Genomic DNA, 21,352 nt, shown 5'->3' with positions numbered 1-21,352 from the left:
AAATGGTTGTCTGTATTTTATCATGCCATTTTATCAAGTATACTAGCAGTATCATTCAGTTCCTGCTGCTGCTTTCACATTTTTCAGTTTCTCAGTGCTCTGTTCTGTTTGAGTAGCTCAGGTTCTATTTAACCTGTATGTCAGTGTGTTCCAAATGGAAGAGCTGATAAGGAGAGGCCACCCGGTGCTTCTTCAGTCCTACCTAACACAGGAAGCAAACAGCCTAGAGGCTTGAAACTGAAGATAGCTCTGCTCAATCTCTGTTCCAGTCTTCAGCTACCCCAAAATGCAGCTGACTGCTGACTTGCCCCCTCTGCTCAGCCATGGCCCTTTCCTTTATGCTGCCTTGAGAGCCCAACAGCAATAACTTTGTGTTGGGTCATCAGAGCTGCCGCTGTTACTATTTTAGCCAGTGTCTGCTTTAAAGTGCAGCTTGCTGCATTTCTGCCTGTACTCAGGAGTTCATCTGGGCATCTTTAATCTTCTTGCTAGATTCCAGCTGCTATTTTTCTTCATTAACCTGGTGAGAGACACCGAGTTTTTCCAGAATGATTGACATCACTCAGGGGGAATGATGTTTATTGGAATTTCATTTCCTAAAGAAATCATCTTTATAAGTGAACAAGAGCCCTTTGATGTGTCCTCAGAACAGTTTGTTGTAGGCTGTTACTTGGGCAGGGACATGAGCTCTTTGCAAGCCCCCCAAACCTTTGCTCTTGGAGCTTTTTGGTCTCCTGTGTGGATGATGTCAACTTGCTGCTGTTTTTCTAGCTGACAAGCTGGCAAAGCCAACCAACCTTCATATCCCCACCAAAAGAAATCTGACTGTTTACGATATTGTGCAAATCTTTTCAAGTTTCATTGTCAGTAGAGCTTAGTCTTTGTTGTGAAGGGCTGTGCCACAACTCACACACTCAGTCTTTCATCTTTCAGGTAATGTATCCATCATTTCATCACCTTGTTGCAACATATTGCCTCTTCTTCCTCCAGGCCTTGGGCAAGAATTCAATGTTTTAACAAATCTAGGATAAGAAAATTGAAGAGCAGTTATAGTGTGAAAGTAATTCTTAGTTTTATCTTATTATTCCCAGCATGTTAAGTTTTAACTGAAGCCTAAAATGAATTATTAGTAACAATTGTTATTTAGCTTATTTACTTATCTGAAACCTAAAGTGTTACAGTTCAAATTAGATCCCCCTTTTTTTGGCAATTTGAAGTAATGTAAATCTTAAATAAACCCAACCTCTAGTATGACACATTTTTTTGTCAACTTCTTTTTGTTTAAATATGTATTAAGAAGATTGATCAAAAATATCAAAGTTCAGGAAGAAATCAGAGATTCAGGAAGAAGTGGTTTCCATTAGGGAAATGTGTTTTGTAATATTCCTGAATAAGTGATGGCTTCTACTGTTCTTTCATTAGTGTTATGGTACTGATATTTTGTATTATATGCATCTGTATCTAACACTGCTATTATATGACCTTCTTGTGATTAAGCTGTAATTATCCTTTCACTGTTTCCAGCCACATTTTTACTGTGTTTCTCTGAGTACTTTTCAGTACTACTGACCAAACTCCATGAACTCCCCCAGCTGGTTGACTGACTTGATTCAGCCCTACCAAAGAAGTCAGCTCCACCTCAGTTACCTCCTCCCCTAAATGTGTCAGAGCAAATGGCTGCTCTGCACTACCTACACCACTGCTCACCTGACTGTAGTCTTTCTGTGTGGTTGGGGAGCACATGGCACATGGAGGGGTGAATACTGCTGGAAAAGGAATGTGAAGAGCAGCTGAAAGTGCCATTTAGAAGACCACTCCAGTAGCCTCCGTAGTTTGGAGCGTATTTTCATTCTTTCCTTGGCATCCAGGGAGTATGCACTGAGTGCCTCTAGAAGAACAAGGACAAGACTTACATTATCTTGGAGACTTTTGAGTGACTGTGCTTCCCTTGGACTTGTACTGCCAGATACTGCTGGTAGATAAAGCTGATGAGGCTTTTGTAGTAACTTGGAACATCAGCAGACTTTCCTCTGAAGAGATTTCTATCCTAGGCTAAGTGGAAAATTCTAGTTAATGTGTACTAGAAAAAAAGGTGGAGATGGCTACTAAGATCTACATACTAGAAGACGAGAAAGAGTGACTCTTGCATTGCTACATAGCTTATAGATCATAAAAAGCTGATTTAAATAGTGACTGACATTTCTGCATCTGCAAGAAGCAGAATGCATTGAGATTTCTCAATGACATTAAGATTCTGGGATGTATGGTTATAAATGACATCTTGTAAAGCTGGAAAGGGTTTATGCTCTATCTCTTTTCATTTTCTTCATGGTATTATTTGCCTGTCCTGAAGAGGCAATGGCTCTTAAATCAGGTCTAATTCAATTTTGAATTCTTGGATCTGTGACAGACAACCTGCTTGTTTCCCAGCTTGTCCTTTTGCTGGGAACAGATGAATAGGTAACAGGTCAAAGTGGTGATGTGCATAAGAAGATGATAAACAGAACTATAATTGCACTGCTTGGTCCAGTTTTGGTACCTTATCTGCTGTGTAGAGCTTTGAGTGCTTACAGAATCCTATTGCTGCCTCTCTGAAGCTGGCCAAGTAAGTCAGTAATTTCCTGCAGAATAATATGTTTAATATTTCCAGGTAAAATGAACTTTGTACGGAATCTCTAAACGAAGCATTATAAGAAACCTCTGACTTTAGAACTTCATGTATTCTTTGCAGTGCTTAATAGCTGTACCCTTAATACAACATCTTCAGAGATTTTCAAGCTATTAGAATAGATCTCATCTGGAGTCAGAAGTCTCCAACTGGTATCATTTTGGATGATTTGAGCAAGTTATCTGATGAGCCATGTAATTTTTATTACATTTTTCGTAAGTTGGGTTAAATATGTTTTCTTCAGGTTCAAAACGTAGGAGAACGTTAACACTGATTTGCTCACACAGTGAAAGATCAGCAGCTGTGCATGACTAATCTCATATATAAAATGGAGACTCCACCTCGTTTATTTTACTAATTGTTTTCCTTTCCCTTGACACTTGTTCCAGTGAACATTGTATGTGGAGAAGAGTGACAGGGTAGAGTCCTTTCTCCCTCGCTTCCTTTCTATGTACATTTAGTAGATTGTCCAGAGGAAATAAATCTGCGTTCATATTAGTGATACTTAATTGTTATACTTTCATGGAGTGTCTCGAGTTGAAGGGACTGATAAAGATCACTGAGTCCAATTCCTGTCTCCACACAGGATCACCTAAAAATCAAACTATGTTTCTGAGAGCATTGTCCATCCTGATAGTGCTGACAACAGACCATCTTTTTTGTTTGTCCACCTTATGACTGTTGATTCCTTCCAGCACAATTGGTGTGCAGCAGTTTTGCAGAATTATTTAGGATTCAGTGAAGCGACTTGGTGGACAAGCTAGCAGTTCAACTGTGGTCCTTTAAACTGAGAGCAACATGTTGCATACCAACTGAAGTTTGGTCTAACAGCTGTAGAACAGTATGTTACTTAGAAATCAGATATATTTGCATAAAACACAGAGTGCTTAACATCTTCAGAAAGATTGATTTTGTTTTCTTCTATAGTAACAGTAGGAGACAGTTTGTGTTTAGCTTCTGAATTGTTAATGTAATGAATAATAAAATTTTCATGTACAGTAGGAGATGTTCTGTAAGGATGCAGTAATTTAATTCTGCACGGCTTTCAATGGAAAATGTGGTATATTTTGCTAAGATGTCAGGAAACTACAGGTGATTTTGCATGATGACAAATTCTATTACCAGTATCAGTATTTGAAGGACAGTGTCTCTCATGAATAAAAACCGGATTTGTAGAGAAAATGATGGAAAGCAGATTTAAGGAGGTTTTGTCGAGGCAACATATTTTTATCTAAAGAAAATAAAAAAATTCTTTCTTTTATTCCATGCCTAGAAATGATTAAATCTTCAAAATGCAGTTGGAATATGCATATATAAAGGAAATATGTATTGAATTTGCTGTGCTTTGACTTTCAAATATTGTAAGTAATTACTAAGCAATTCTTACTGTTAGAGTTCACGATTTTCTTTTAAAAGAAGGATATTTTCTAAATTTTTCAAAGAAACAATCAACTAGGACAGATATTTAAAAGCTTCTGTGCTAATTTTATTTCCAATTATTTCTAATCTTCTAGAAGTTTTAATTATTCAGGGAGGTACCAGATCGTAGGTTGAAGGAAGGGGAACACCTGTCCTTATAAGGGGTGAGATTTTTTTCCTTTATTCTGTTCTGCTTATCAGTAAGATACAGATTTGGTTTACCCATTTCTGTACATCCTAGCTATTTTTCTGATATAACCATTCATGGACTGATGCACTCTGTTGACTTATAGAATCACCATGGTTGGAAAGGACCTCAAAGACCATCCAGTCCAACTGTTCACCTGTCAGCAGTATTCCCACTGAACCACGTCCCTACTGCAGCTGCACATTTCTTGAACACCTCCAGGGGTGGTGACTCCGCTGCCTCTCTGGGCAGCCCATTCCAGTTTGTAACCACTCTTTCAGAGAAAAAAATTTCCCAACATCCAACCTGAACTTCCTCTGGTGCAATTTCAGGCCGTTCGCTGTAGTCCTGTTGCTAGTTATGTGGGAGAAGTGGCTGACCCCCACCTCACCACAGTCTCCTTTCAGGTCATTGTAGAGAGCTACAAGGTCTCCTCTGAACATCCTGTTCTCCAGACTGAACAATCCCAGCTCCCTCAGCTGCTTCCCATAAGACTTGTGCTCCAGACTCCTCACCAGCTTTGTTGCCTGTATGAACATGCTCCAGGACCTCAATGTCTTTCTTATAGCGAGGCCCCAAACTGAACACAGTACTTAAGATGTGGCTTCACCAGTGCTGAGTACAGGAGGGCCATCACTTCTTTGCTCCTGCTGGCTGCACTGTTTCTGGTACAAGCCAGGATGTAGTTGGCCTTCTTGGATGCCTGGGCACACTGCTGGCCCACATCTAGCCAAGTGTCAACCAACATCTCCAGGACATTTCTTCCACACAGGAAACTGCATGTGAAATTGTTTATCAGCCTCAGGTCAGAGAATGCTTTTTGGCTCATTGATACCTGTCAGCAGTGTCAGCAGACACAGAGCAAATACAGTGGCAGGGCAAAATCCTGATAGGAACTGTGACCTTTGGTAATGGGTACCTTCAATTACAGAAGAATCTTTGCAGTCATCTTATTGTGTGGATCCTGATTTGAAAAGATTTAGAAAGGTTTTCAGCTCTTATTTTGTTTAGGACAGTGGCATGTTTTTTGTTGTTGGAGATATTTAAAATTGAGAAGTCTGTGTGTGTGTTTATGTCTTGGTATCAGACATTAGGCCAATATCTACATTTATACACTAGATTTTATTCATGCAAGAATAAAATACAGTCTTCCAGTTCTGCCTCAGCTCTGAGGGTTTTGGTGCAGCTAGATGAGTATCTTAGCGCTTTCTAAGAGCAGTGCATTGAGGTTGGTAAGGACCTCTGGCTCCATCTGGCCCAGACCCTGATCCAGCAGGGACACTCAGAACAGGGTGCCCAGGACCACATCCAGGCTTTGGAAGATTTCCTAAGAGGAATACACAGTGCTTTTGGAACAGAGTCAGTGACTTGTCTTTTGCTTGTGTCTTAACCCCACCATGTCTTTAGATTAGGTTTAGTAGGTATCAGACTCTTAATTGTAAACTTTTCTAGCTTTTAAACAGTTAACATATATGTGACGTCAAGGACATGGATAATTCTTGCTGCTTTTGTGGGCTCATCTAGGCTGATAACATTTTAAAATCTTGACTGTGTTTGTTACCACATTCATCTCTGCATTTACCATTAGTACACCTAATGAAGGAAAGAACAGGTTTATGTGGTTACCATGATATTCTGCTCATGAATATGATTTGCTGGAATGTATAGAGTTCTAATGAATTTTTGTGCTATATGGTTTGGATTCTTTTGTTATTTCATTGAATCTTAAGATCCACTGTGTGTAATTCAGTTAGAACAGTGCTGAAAGACCATGGGTCATCTGTATAATTAGCAGGCATTCTTTTTTTCCCCTTTTGATGTTTTTTAAAAAAATTTCTGTGTAAGATTATCCAATGTTGGTGTATTAGAATAGTGAGAATGTAATTTTTTTCTGTAATGTCATGCGTAAAAGAAGTTACTGTTATTTTTGTCTCAGTCTCTGAACTTTTAAACAATTGTAGTATTTTACATCTGTGATTTACCAATAGACACTAATGTGTTTTTTTCTTTAATATATAGTATTTTTAATAATTATAGCAGTTCTTCATTTATCAACAAAATGTATGTATTTGTCTACAAAATCTGGCATCTAGCATGTTTCTGGGATACGTCAAGTAGTTGGATTTTATATAGCGATAGGAATTTTTAAAAGAAGTTACTGTGTAAAGAAGTGTTACCAGCAAGGAAAGTTTGTGAACAAGATGAATGAAGAATTGCTTCAAAGAAGTGGTGGTGGAATAACACTGGTTTTCTTGTTTTTTTTTTCTTTCTCTTGAATTTTAGATTTATCCATGGCAGTGCAAAAATTTTCACAATCCTTGCAAGATTTCCAGTTTGAGTGTATTGGAGATGCTGAAACTGATGATGAAATTAATATTGGTAAGTGTCTCCTGCAATACTTCATAAATTCATGTATGTTTCTTATATTATTGTTACAGTGAGGCAAAGTACTATTTAATGGTGCATGTAATAAAAAAATGGAAAGGACTCAGAACGTGGGACGCTTGCAAGATTTTAAAAGGACTTGTCAAAAAAAAAACAAAAAAAACAACAAACAACCACTGACAACCTATGGCTTCATGATATAGTTCAGTTCTTCATAGCTTGAAGAATTCATATGAGTTTGTCAGCTGAGTCAGCTGTGAATCTTCTAAATCCTGCTGCTGTTTTTAATTTCCAGTTTTCTTTGGGATACTGAAAGGTATGTGAGTTTCCCATGAGCTAACCTGGTTCTGCAAGAAACACTTAAGTACCTAGTAAGACGGAGGAAGTGTTTAAGGATCTAAAAACAGGAATATGTTCTTTACAGCTTGTGCATTCCAAAGTATATAGTTGTCTGAGTTTTTGCCAGTAAAATTTACTAGCTGCTTAATGGTCTGTCTCTGCACACCCAGAACTTCGGCACTCACAAAACTGAACAGCTCAGCTTGTCTTGAAAGTAAGTCTCTTCAGCATCTTCAAAATAATTTTTCTTCAGCAGATGGAAGAGCTACACCTGAGTCTGGCATTCAGAAATCCCATTGCTCTTTATTCCAGAGCATTGCTGTAGTTACTGCAATGCTTTCAGGCAGCTGGAGTGCTCCAGCTTCTGTTGATGAGAAACCTGGATACTGATCCATCTTCAACATGCCTGTGTTCGTATTGTGAGCGTTAGGTACCTTGTTCCTCCCATGCCTCTCTCAAAACAATGGGAACTGGTTGTTGAAGAGTTGCTCCTAAAAATAAGTAGTTTGGCACTACAATAGGGAATGTAGGATTTTAAAATTTAAAAAAAAAAAAAAAAAAGTGTCTTCATAATGTTGAGGGGAAACAAAAACGTATTTAACGTATTTGCTCACTTACTGACGAGCTTAAATTTTAAAATTTAAAATTGTTTTATGTTTACATTAAATATTTACTTTGTGATTTCATTCAAGATGATTTCTAAAACAATGGAACATAATAGTGCAGTACACATTTGGAAATTGATAGGGGAGTATGAAAAGGGTGGAATTTAGTAATAGAATTTAGTAGTTTAGTGTGAATGTTTATCCCTTTGTTGAATTTTAAAACATTCAAGAAAATAGAAGAACATTTTTGTCCAGGGACATGAAGCACTGTATGCTAATTTACTCAATACAGTACTTTGTCCTGTGATTTATTTCTTTTCTGATTTGTTAAATGCACATATGCTGAAAAGACTCATATGTATGCACTTTTTTGGCATTCTGTATTATTTCTTGGCTGATAAAAGTTAGCTTCTACATATTTTATGCATTTAAACTAAATCTACAGTATCTCAATTTTATATCTTAGATTTGGTCCATTTTTATTTTTCTAAAGGCATAAATTTTGCATTTCAAAAATGCAAAGGACTTTCATTTTACTGGTAACCTAAGTGTAGAAAAGACAAGACATTTTATTGTTTAGACATTAAACAGGCATTTAAAACTGTTTAGAAAAAAAACAAGTTCATGTAGCTTGACAGCTGATTTATTTCACTTGGAGCTTCAAAGAAGGGATTTCTAGCTTCTAAGGCAAGCATTGCCTGATGGATTGTCGTGTGCATCAAAGAAGCTTATAAGAGTAAAAGGTAAACTGACAGGAATCAAATACAAGTCTAACAGAACGTGACTGGTACTGTGTGCTTTTATAGGGTAGCTCTCAATTTTTGATCTCCCTAGAGCAGTGACCTAGAATTTGTTCGTATCTTTAACACGTCCCAACCAGCTCGATGGTTTCTTTTGTGTTTTTTTTTTTATCATCAAACACAGCCTTGTATAGAAGAATCCTGCTCTCTGTGACTTCTGCCTTCACCTCCTTTAAGGAAATCTATGGCTGTAAATGCTGCTGGGAGGTTTTACATCAGTTTCCAATGATACTCTAACTTGACGAGTTTTGTACAAAAATACCATCCACATGTGGGCTACATAATAAAGATTTTAAAATGCTGTTTCAAGCATGGTGGCATGCTAATATTACCTTCTGAATAAAGCTTCTCCTGACAGAATGTCAGACTTTTTTTTCTACTTTTTTTCAAAAATGAAGCATGAGGATTTTTATTTTTTTTAAACTGTAACAAATATTGGAACTGAGTTGATGGCTCTGTGAATTTTTTCTTTTTTTAAGTGAAACCAGAGTTGAAGGTTCCTGGTACATAACTAAGAGCACTCAATATATGCAGAATTGTGATACCATTTGTCATATTTATTTTTCATCCATTTAGTATTTCATCCAGCTGTGCTTTTTATTTATTTTTTCTTTTAATTCTCATCTTTGCCTTCTAATTGTTATGATTTCTTAATAGTTATTTCCAAATGTTTAATTATTTGATAGAAGTGATGCTCTTCTTTGACAAAAATGTGTTTGTAGATGTATAAAGCGTTTTATATATAGTTTCTGCCTTGTTGCAAGTTACCAATATTAATCTACTCAGCCACTGTCAGATGTGCCATGCTCAAGCTAGAATCAGACATTTTATGCACATCTTGTAAGCTGTTCTTTTGATTTCCTTCAGTTACCAGGCTGGCTTCTTCCTCAAATCAAATATAACTTGATTTTCTACTTTTTTTTTTTTTTTTTTTTTTTTCCAAACTGTGAACATAAAGAATTTATGCTATAAAGACTTTTCTCAAATTTTCTGCTGACAAATACAGTTTGTAATTAAAAAAATAAGTTGCTAGCACTTGTTATCCGTGTTATTTCTTCCTCTTTTTTGAAATGCATATGGCAGCATGTGATCCACAGTGTTACAAAGGTCTTATTACTGATTAATGGAACATGAATATTAGCTTCCATCATGTGTGATTCAGCCAAGCACTCTTTATTTGTGTGATTGAAATTTGTGCAGAAAGAGGCATCTTAGCACTAAAATCATTAACCATTAACACTATAAAGAAGGCTTAATGCAGTTCAATCTGACACAGGAGAGTTTTTCATCTTAATAGCTGTGCATTCCTCAGTATTAAATAATGAATGACAGTATCACTTCTTGCCTTTTAAAGATGAATTGCACTGTACACAGTTTCTGCCTGATACACAATTAGAGAATGCAATGAGTTTTCCGTAAGAAAATGTGTGTTTTATTTACAAGTCTCTGTACTTTTAAGTAAGCTGGATTCACGCGTACAAGTGCAAAACTGTATTTTTAATGAACAAGTGTCTTTTTAAAAATTTATTTATTTATTTATTTTACACTGTGCAGGCATAAATAATGCAAGAAGGTTCACCAGCTCCTTCTTTCCTATCCAGCTTATGTCACATAATTCCTTCTGCAGGAATCTCCCTGTTCTTATCATCCTTTTTTCTGTTTGCTATCTGGATTGTAGCTGATACAGACAAAAATAGTTAACAGTTGAGGAGAATTCTGTCATTGTTCTGTCTTGTTTCTTTAACAAGTTCTTATCTATTTTGTATTGAGATTTATCATAAATTAGTAAGATTTAAAATCAGCAATGTAAGACTGTGCTCTTTGGAGCTAAAGGAAACCAAGACAAATAAGTACATTCTGTTTCTTTTGTATGTTTAGGCCTTCCACTGACTCTTCAGGGGAAAGCCAAACCTCAGCCATGACATTGGATGCATTTTACTTAAATATCTGTTCTATGTTAGCGTGTACTATTTAGGAAAAAGCACTGGAAGGTGTTTGTGCTGTTTTGCTAGTGATTTTGATATATATATATATATTTTTACATGAAGACAAATATATTTTCACAGGTTTATATTATGAACAATGTTTCAGCTGATGCTTTCCTCTCCCTAAGATAGGGTGATGATGGCCTGTTAAAAATTGTTATTTTTAATTAAGGAACAAGGAGTAGGTTAGAAGTTCTGAAATTTGCTATTTTCCTTTTGGGAGCTAAAACGTACTGGGGAGGAAAGACTTTTTAAAAATACTAAAAACAAAATGAAAGAAGGAAACCTTTATCAGCAGGTATTTGTTAAGCTCCACTGCTCTGGTCTTAAGGCTCTCTTGTTTTGAGTTGAGCAACCATGCCAGAAGCTCAGTCTTCCTTTTTTTTTTATTACTGGGCATTCAATACAGAGCTTGTCAGCAGACAAACATCCAATCATTCAAAGCAGCAAATTGATCTGCATTCAGTAATTAGTGTGTAGAAATAAAAAAAAATTAAAAAATTAAAAATAAAGGTCAGGATGTTTCCCTCCTCCCATTTCTTAAAGCAGTGTAAAAGGTTATTGACTTTTAGACATGACTAATGGCATATTTAATGGTACAAAGTGTGCATCATAGAATCATAGGAAGGCCTGGGTTGAAAAGGACCACAGTGATCATCGAGTTTCAACCCCCTGCTATGTGCAGGTCACCAACCACCAGACCGGGCTGCCCAGAGCCACATCCAGCCTGGCCTTGAATGCCTCCAGGGATGGGGCATCCACAGCCTCCTTGGGCAACCTGTTCCATTGCGTTACCACCCTCTGTGTGAAAAATTTCCTCCTAATGTCTAACCCAAACCTCCCCTGTCTCGATTTAAAATCATTCCCCTTGTCCTATCACAGTTAATACAGTTAAAACAGAAAAAAAGGAGAATTTATAGGAGCTTTAGGCTAACCTAAAGTGTGTGAAAGCAAATTCTAACAAACCAATATATGGGCATTGCAGTCTTCTCATTAGGATGTGCTGTCTTTTGGAACTGCTTAGAGAGCTCATCAGGGCCTTCAGAAAGCTGACTGAAAAGTTCTCCAGACAGTTGCAATTTTAAGCCACTGTATTTCTGTTGTATGTAGCATGCAGTGGTTTCTTAAATTAGTTTGTCTGATTCAAAATTAATTTTTAAACTCTATGAAGTCATTTGCTGTCTGAATCACTTTGAAAATCATCACCTTAATTGCTGGAGGTTAATTTGAAAGTTCAGGAAAGTTCTTTTTCTATTTAATAGTCTTTCCTCTTCAGTGAATTGACATTTGTAAACACATTTCTGAATGACGTTACCTAACATCAGATAATTCTGAAATGAATTCCAGTGGCTCTGGTATACTGCTGGCTCACGCACACCAAAGGGACAGGTAGATTTTGCCACCACCTTGAAGGTGGAGCTTCTGGGGGTGGATTTCATTACCATAGGCACCATCTCAATACTGTTCTTACTACTTGAATTTGTTGACCTTGTGGAGCTTAAAGACCTGCATATTTACTAAAGGCGTTTTTCAGATGGGTGTGGAAAAGGGGTTGAGTCTTAAATTAGCATAGAAAACTATTTGCGACTCAGTGTATTTGTATAGAGTGAATGCGTGCTGTTTTTCCACAGTTACCTGTCAAGATCTGACAGCTTGCTTTTTTTTTTTCTTTTTCCCCTCTGGTTGAGAGAATGATTTTTGAGATTAACTTTTTAAGTGATCTTTAAAAGCAGCTATGTGCAAGATATGAATCCGAGGACAGAATTTCCTTACTACTTCTGATGGACGACTTTTATTTACAAATGTTAAATAGTAACTAATTATGGGAGGTACTCAGCAAATGTCAGGGTATGATGAGCCTGAAGTATTTGTTTAAAATCTGTTTCTACCATTATTATTATTATCCTTTTTAAAATCTCTGTTGCATATTTAAACAAATGCCACCTGCTTTCAGAACACTCTTGTTTATTGACTCCAAGGAGTGATCTTAGGCTATGGCTAGGAGCCCCCAGGGGCTTCAAAACAGCAATTGCACCAGAAAGAAAAGCTTGGCTTTCTGTGAGTCCCACACAGATCTTGTCCTTGCTTCTGAAAGGTCAAATGTATCAGGCAGAAGAGTAAAGAAGGTAATGTTGGCCTTTATTTCTAAAGGAAAAAGTTAAATAAGGTCAACAACACATACCTTGTTTTTTCTTCTTTTCCAAAATATGTATCAGAGGGTTGCTTCATTCTCCCTTAATATGTTTATTCAAATGTGAAATTTTAGACTGAGGTGACTGATAGCACCCTTCCTATCTGTCCTACCTTTCTTTTGTGTCAGAAGGAGCTGAATTTGAAGTATGGGATCTCCTGAGCCGTTGCAGTTTACATCTTGATATGCTAAAGAAATCTAAAATTTTTAGTGTAGTGGATTGCAAACTGTGGTGTGTCAGACTGTGCTTTGCCATTGAGTTGTTGCTGTTTACAGGGGTTGAGGCTGGTGATGAATAGCAGTAACTTGTTAGTCCTGGTACGTCCTGCTGTGTAAATGCGACACTAAACTGGAATAACTGAGTAGACAAGTAAAAAAGTGTGTGCCGCTTGCTGGTCAAGATGAGGCATGTTTTGTCCCTAGTTATTAGGTTAAACTTATGTTCTCCTGTAGATGCTTTCTACTTTATCATCCTCATTCCATGACTTCACCACACTTCTATCTCCCTCTCTTCGCTGTTTTAGTGTCCAGCTCTGCAATTATTTGTAGACTTGGGCATCCCAATAGAATTATCATGTAGTGAGTATAAGTGCTTCTGAGGAGATGGTGAGTCCGAGGACTAGAGAATTCCATAGAGATGGTTTGAAAGTAACTGGTATATACTGATTCTCCTCATAATACACCTTTAGTAAAAAGGTATAACAGTTGAGAATTGTCGAGTTAGTGTGCCTTGTTTTTAAACAACAGGCACTCATTTTCAAAAAAAAAAAGTAGTTGTTTGTTCATCCAGGCTGTGAGATATTCACCTTCAGGCTTGAACAAGCAAGATGGAGTTCTGCCTCCTGAAGTAAGAATCCTTAGCAGAATTTGGAATTTCAAGACTAGAAAATCCCTCATCACTTTGTAGACCTGAATTCAACAAAGAAATTATAGCAAACCTAATGTTTGTTTCAGTATTTGTTGATAATTTTCATAAATCAAGTGCACTAAATTTTCCAAATCAAGAAAAATAAATATTAATGATTCTGAATATATTGCTTTTCTTGTTACTTCCCCTTAATTAATTCAGCATCCACATAGAGCCACATGCAGATAAGTTTTGTACATCTGGAATAATTGAAATACCATATTTTTCCCCTGTCATTTGAAGTACGGATGTGTGTCTGAAGAATCAATGGTCTAGTAAGACAGACATGTAATTATAATTATTTCTAATTTGCTTGTTTATGGAATGCTAGGACTGAGTATAACTGCTGTGGCTTAATATGTTCTGTGTTGCTCCATGGTGTTTTTCCATATTGCCACGTTATTTAGCTGTTTGAAAAACTTGAGAAAAAAGTAGCAATTTTATTCTTAAAATTACAGGTTTGAATTCATAGACAATTTATGTCCTGATTCTTTATAGTGAGAACTTGCAGAGGGGAACACAAAGTAAAGCAGGAGGAGATTGAAGGAATCGCTAATTTAACCAGAGCCTACCTTTTGGTTTTCTATATTCCTAAATATTCTGTGGTTTTAAACTCGTGCTTCTTCTAACATATCCTGGCTATTAGTCAGCTCTGGAAAACTCAGATCTGCTCAAGTCAAAGGTTAATGGCTAATCTGGTTAAGTTAAAAATTAATTCAGGCAGGATGGACTTCTGCATTGTAGGAAATTGTGCCATCCAGGTAACAGTGACAGGAAAAGGTGATGGCCTTAAGCTGTGCTTAAAGGAGGAGTTCAGGCTGGGTATTAGGAAAAAAATATTCTCAGAAAGAGTGGTGATGCTTTGGGACAGGATGCCCAGAGAGGTGGTGGAGTCACTGTCTCTGGAAGTGTTAAGAACTGCTGAGATGTGGTACTAAATGACATGGTTAATGGGCACAGTCTTTTCCAACTTTTAGGATTTCATGATTATTTTCAGTGGGGTCAATTCAGTCTCCAAAGCCTCAATTTGTGGAAGCACATTGAGCTCACTTTATCCTGCTGGACCAGAGTATACACATGAAATACTGTTCCACACCGTTTGCTGAACTATGGAGCAGAGCACCTCAGGGCTGCCTTGTGTGTGCCTCCATCAGATGGAAATAGGCTGGTTTCTCTTTGGCAGATGTAATCATTTTTAACCCTAATACTGGCATAGAGATGCAATCATGCTTAATGACCACTTACCTAAGGCAGTTATTTCTTAATTCCATAAGAACGTGATGAAAAAAGGTTTGCTGTTTATAGTCAAAGTCTGTCAATACCTTGTTAAGTTGGTGGATGGTACCAGGAAACCTCCACTTCCTCCAGTGTAGAAGGAAGGGAAAAGATGAGAAAAATGATACATCAATATGTAAAGTAGTTATGGTACTTTCCTGTGTGAATAAGTGATGTGTGGGATTATGTCCCATGTACCTAACAAACCTGAACAAACTGCTTAGGTGATGTGTAATGTTTCTGCTGCCACTTCGTGACATCACACTTTGGGATGCTAACCTTCTAACCTTCTAGATTTACCTTTTGATACCAAAGTCTTACCAGAGTTGTAGGTGAACCAACACATTGTTGTTCTTTCATTCTCTTTTATTCTCTGTCCATCCCTCTTGGTCTACAAACTTACGAGCCATAAAAAGTGTTTCAGATTGTGTTTGTAAGCTTTACTATAAAGAATTCCATTCTGGAGACAAAGCCTGCCTACATGCAGTGAAAACATGCATCTGGTACACAGAGGCCAGTCTGTCAAGTGTAAGGCTGAGCTACTGAGTCTTTGGGATTAATTCACGCTTCAGAAAACAGATTAATGTTCAAATTGAATTGCATACTTTGAAATATTCTACTTCTATAGAACATTAGTATGGAGTAGAAATATTACAGCTTTTTAAATAAACTGTTAGAAGTGTGGTGGTAGTATTTGAATAATCAATTTCTTCCCTTCCCTCACAGTGTGGCATGGATTGGCATTATAAACATTTACAGTCTTTCAGAGCTGTAGGAAATGTTTTGACTCTTACTGATCCATTTAGATTTTTCTACTTGTTTCTGTTTTTTAAGGGTTAGAGTACTGGACATGTCAGTTTACTGATGTAAGTCAAATAATTGGATTGATTTAAATTCTGTAACATCGCACGTCTTCAGATTCTCTCTCTAAGCATTGTGTTTTACAAGTGCAGACATAGAAGTTATAAATAACCTGACTTTTTTTGTGTATGTACTTAGCTGCTAAATAAACATCTGTGCACTTTTTTCTTGACTGTTATTGAAAAGACATAGAGTGGAAAGTGGGAATGCTTTTGCTGAAAGTATTGTTTTAAATTTTATCAAAAACTTGTATTTTTTTTTTGTTGTTGTTGTTTAAATATTTGTGACACAGTAGCTCCTGTGTCACAGTAACAAAAAATAGATTCAAGTATGAAATTTTACCTTGCTTTGGATATGTAACAATATCAAAGATTTGTTTCAGTAGAATTCTACATTGAGGAAAAGGATTTTTACTTTTAACAGAAGTCTTACATTTTATGCTTTACATACGTTTAGAAAAAAAAAGTCACTAAATTCTACAATATATTTATTTATTAAATTTTGCAAGATGAAAATACTTTTGAGTTAAAATTCCACTTGCCTAATGCAGTATGCACGTGTTATATTGTGCCTGCAAATCCATCTTGCAGAGTTCTGGGCTTTGACAAGGCTCAGATCTTGATCCACTCCTTGATTTGGTTTGAGTTAGATGTACATGTCCATCACGCTTAGTCAAGCAAGCAAGACAGCAAGAGCTTCCATGTGCTCTTGCTGTCTGTCTCTGCTGGGTTTTTTGGCTTTCCAGTGTGACCAAACCCAGAAGAATGTTCGGATGAGTGCTTGACCTGGCAGCCAGCCAGCTGCAGAAAATCTTTTGAACGACTTCACGGGGAACGCTCTTAAAAAGTTATAGGGATTGAATGCCATAAACCCGTGGAGGTCAAGCAGTGGGAATGTTACTAAATCTTTGAAAACTTACATTTCTGCTTTTGTCTTCGTGGGGAATGTGGAGCACCTCAGTCTGAGTGTTGCAGAAAGCCCATGGGCTTCAAATTCTGACACAGAACAAAATACCAGTGCATCTACCTGTGAATACAGTGCTTTAACTTAAATGGAATAGAGAAAATCTTATATGTTTGTTTACTTTTAGTTGCACAAACTTTGGTAGCTGTGCTCTGGTTAGATTCTGTGCTCTCTAGTGTGTAGGGAAAGAAGTCTCTTCTTGTAAGGACAGCATGTAGTCCCTAAAGCATAATTCAAGTATAAGTCTTGATTCTGTGGTTTTCTTGCTTCCTGATTTTTGTAATTTTTTTGCAGAAGTTTAAATGAAGCATAATTCATCTCTGTGTGTGTCTCTTTCCGTACTTTATTTTCTGGTATATGCTGGTTTTATTTGGCAAATTCAGAAAGACAGCACACTTATTTTCAAGAACTGAGGAAAAATTGTCAAAATACTTTTTCCCGCAACTCCAAGTGGAAATGGCCACAGGAAGAAAGATTAACACTTAAAGTTGTGCTCTGGGAGGATGGAACTCTCGCAGCAATTGCTGCTATTTGTTTTTCTTACAGGTATTTCTATATTAAGTCACAATAAGCCATCTTTGAAATTGGGTGGAATCTTTTATTTTGTTTTTAGTTAATCACAGTGAAAAATTCCAAGTCTGGATTAGGTGCTTCAAAATCTGAATGATGAAAATAAAAGGAATGGCATTACTTGATTAAAAAAAAATGTGGCTGATCATATTAAATACTAAGTGGAGAGTAAGGATGTTCATGTATTGAGTCTGAAGTTGCCTCACACTGTCCGTTCTGCATAGGGCAAGGTTCTGCTGAGAGGAGAACAGAGCTGGTGGAGTTCCCTTACCTTTGTGCATGTTCCCACAATGGAATTCCTGAAAGCAATTTGTGGTTCCTGGAGTTGTGAGTTTAAACCTCTGCTAGCAAAATTTGCCATCAGCTTGAGTCTCTGTTGGTATTTCCATGTTGTTTTAAAACCTGTACATTTGAATCTTTGCTTCAGCCCATATCTCTGACTATGAGAAGTGCATTTCTTTGTGTTATGGGACGATACAGATAGTGTTGATTCTGTTCATTTGTGGGCTGTGGTGTATGTAAACACAGACTGAAGGAATACACAAGTTGCTTATTACAGTCCCATAAGATCTGATACCCAGATTAAGGCAGTATGAGAGACCAAATGGTGCATAAGGAAGCTATTCCAATATTACTTTTCCAAACTTAAACAGTACTGATACCCTGTGAAGAGATGAGATGTTATTTTGCTCTTCAACTTTCTTTTTTTTTAATCCTGTCCACTTTTGAATGGAATCTTCTGAAATAACTTTTGACACCGCTTCTCTGCTAAGCGCTAAAGCGTATTGGACAGGGTTTTAGCTTACAAACTGAAATGAGCATAAATACATAAGCAATATTATCTCATGCTGAAAGAAAGCAGTTACTCTGTTGCCTTGAATATCTGGGGAATGAAACCCAGAAAACACTGACGTTAGTAAGAAAAGCAACAATTTCAAATCCCTTCACCTTGCTCTCCCATCACCTTCTTTTGTCTTCTTATCAGTTTTCCCAGTAAATATTTTGTATGGTACAGATTCATACTGAATTTTCTCCAAAAATATTGCTATTTTGAAAGTGAGGGAAGTGTGGACCTGTGGTACAAAAGTGGCAGAAGAAATAATAGCAGTCATTGCATGAAAGATTTATTATTCAGTGAGTTTGCAGACTGACGTGCTGATCCTGCAGCATGTTCCCATTATGCTAAACTGCATTTGTAATTCCATTTAAAGCTGTAGGTAACTGTATGCTTTTAATGTTTTACAGGCTTTATTCAGTAAAAAAAAAAAAAGGTGAAAAAGAGTTCTGAACCAATCAGTCCAGGTTGTGATGGTGATAAAGGAAATCTCAGCCCTGTAAGAGAGAGGTCTATTTAAATTCATAATCAACATACTGAAAAATAAAGTGAATTTGGGGCTTTGAGGGCTGTATTTTAGGACAGTCCTCCTTTGGATTTGCCACAGTGGTGACGTTTTGAGACACGTAGTTTAGTTACCTTCAGAGAGATGCTGCATATCTCACATGGCTTTAATAACAGCCACGGTTCCTGCTGTGAATAAAATACTGAGAAAGCAAATTAAATTGCATCTTTATTCCAGATACTTGTGGTGGCTTCTCAGTGTTAATCTGAAATCTGTGATTTTTGGCTTTTGCGTGTCTGCTCAGGAAACCATCTGTTGCTTCCCTTATCCTACATTCCCCCTCCTTCTCCACACACTTTTTCAGTATGGCTTAAAGCCACAGAAAGAAACATGGAAATTTTATTTGATGTTGTGGCTTTTGAAAAACTGCTTGAAATAGCATTTGTGCTTGCAAATAAAACTTGTCATTAAAAGTTCTGGAAATACTTCTGTGAAATATTAACTATTTAAGAATACATTTAGTTGCATTTCAGAAGTGGAAAAGAAAGTCTTATCTCCCAGCCCTCCTGCCTACACCTATGTTTGCTGTGATTTGTCACTGAAGTCTAGTAAACTAGAGTTAATCCTTAGGAAATTTCCTTATGGGTCTGATGTCCATTTTGATTTCTGATGTGGTAATATATTACTGGGAACACTCCCCTGGAGGCATTAGTTGGTGCTTGTGCTCCAGCAGGAGTTCAGAGCCTGCTGTGTCAGCGCTAGTGGTGACTGGTCTCTGGGGGTCATGCACTTGGCTGGTCCTCTTGCCAGCAGGGCTGGGTGCAGGGAGCTGGCATAGACACAGTCAGTTCATGAAGATGTAAATTTCTGCCAGCTTTGCACATTTTTTGCACATTTGCTGCACTAGATTGTCTTAATAAGTAACACATACAGCACCATGTGTTTCTGTTTGTATGTTTTCTCTATCCTGGCATTCACTGAAGATGATGGTAATAGATTCTTAAAATTCTATAAAATCTTGTTTAGTGTGTGGTTTAGAGTTTTTGAATATTGCCTACTGGTTATTTAACATGGCCTGTTTAATAACCATAAGTTAAACTGTCCATTTCACAGAAGAGAGTATTTACTTCAATTCTGTCCTCCACAGTAACTTTCCACTCTATCTCTCATTGAACATTACCTTTTAAACTTGACATTGTGTCTTTGAGTTCACTTTGAATTGGATTATATACTGAATATATAGATTATACATTGAGTTGATTTTGAGTTAGATTGTATAACCTTATATACCCTTCACTCATTAAATACAGACAGAATCAAACCTAATGTGTGCAACATTTAGCAGTGTATGGTGGTTTTGAGCTGATTATTGGTAGAGTAGCTTCAAAAATCTCCCCAGGTGTGTTGTTTCCAGGTGATGTGTTCTGTACATGAGTATATAATAAAAGATTCATAAAATTTGTTTTCCCTGTAGACCTCGGGGTTGATTTCAGTACAGTAGATGAAAACTCTAAATCATAAAGGAAGCATATTCTTAATAATCCAGTTTATAAATTCAGGTAAAAGAATTGTTATCCTTTGTCTTCTCTCTCACAGTCCTTCACTAAACTTAAGTTCTCTTTTGAATGTGCAGGTGGATGTGTTTGTAGAGCTGTGTGGTATGTTTGAAATGTTCAGGATGAAAAAAGACACACAACACAATCAGTTTTGGAGAAGAAAACATTGTTGATCTTTGCCATCACGCTTTAAACTGTTGATACTGTTCGTTTGCTTCCTTGTGAAGCAAATGAATTAAAAGACTTTAAAATTAAATAGTAGAGGCTGCTTGTCCTGAACAAGGAAAATTTTGCAACAAATTCCTGCTGGATTGAGAACAGTCCAGAGAAAACAACTGGTGATCAGTTTTAATGATGAATATGATGAATGAGGCCGTGACTATAGCACAGGGTAAATATACAGTTCTTTTTACGTGTTGGAAGTTGTCTTTTCAAATACATCATTTCCGTCACAATACCAAGTGCATCTTACAAATCCTTAGAATAGAATAATAAGAAGCAGGCTGTACAATTATTTGGATTACATGAGCTAATGATTTGGAGGGAATAATGTGTTACTAAGTTGATGAAGGCAGCACTTTGTGTTACTTAAAGCAGCCTATCAATAACCATTGTTTTGTGAAAATAATTGAAATATCTCATTATAAAATGTTAGTTTACATATTGTGCTCCATATTATCATTATGTTTTCAGCATTTATTTCTTAACTGCGTATTCCCATGACATTTCCTCTTGTAAAGTAATTTGACTCTTCCTCCCTCCCACACCCTTTTGTATTTACAAAGTTCACTTTAATTCCTCTGAGCATATTCTGGTTAAAAACAGCATGTTGCAGTTTTAAGAAAGGGTTGAGATGTTTTGGTGCAACTTGTGGACTTTGTGACAGACAGAAATAGGCCACATTTTAACACACATGATTCTGATTTCGAAATCTTCTATTTTTTAATTACACAATGTATCTCAAATTATTACTGCAGGAACATTTGTGAGTCCCTTGTTTGCTGTGGAGCTAAACTTCTGAGCTCTTCTTGGGAAGGCCCAGCGCCCTGCATTGAGGGCTGTGTTGTTCATCCCTCTGTTGTCCAGCAGAGTCCTCAAATGAGGCAGAATTACCACATACATGCAAGCAAAGGATGTTTGTACAAAAAGAAGGAAGAAAGAAGGGAAAAGGGGCAGGGGACCTCCTGCTTCCTCAAGCACAGATGAAGTTCTCTGAGGACATACTCTGTTTATAATGATATCAGACTTACGCATCCTATGGAAAGAGGAGTGTGCTGTTACAAAAGGTTCAGAATTACTGC

General features: G+C 37.0%; 1 protein-coding gene across 1 annotated transcript in view; it reads left to right on the top strand.

Moving 5' to 3' along the window:
• Window positions 1–21,352, top strand: part of ARHGAP42 (Rho GTPase activating protein 42) — a 156,533-nt gene that overhangs the window by 26,688 nt on the left and 108,493 nt on the right. Inside the window, exon 2 of the mRNA XM_042838774.1 lies at window positions 6,558–6,653. Within this exon, the coding sequence (XP_042694708.1) occupies window positions 6,558–6,653 (96 nt within the window). The remainder of the gene's footprint in view (window positions 1–6,557; window positions 6,654–21,352) is intronic.

The sequence above is a fragment of the Centrocercus urophasianus genome, unplaced genomic scaffold (assembly GCF_019232065.1).
Source record: "Centrocercus urophasianus isolate 14NV4802_14NV808 unplaced genomic scaffold, USGS_Curo_1.0 seq_9, whole genome shotgun sequence".
Lineage (NCBI taxonomy): Eukaryota > Metazoa > Chordata > Aves > Galliformes > Phasianidae > Centrocercus > Centrocercus urophasianus.
Note: the sequence above shows the minus strand (reverse complement) of the source record. Positions and strands in the feature narration are given on the sequence as shown.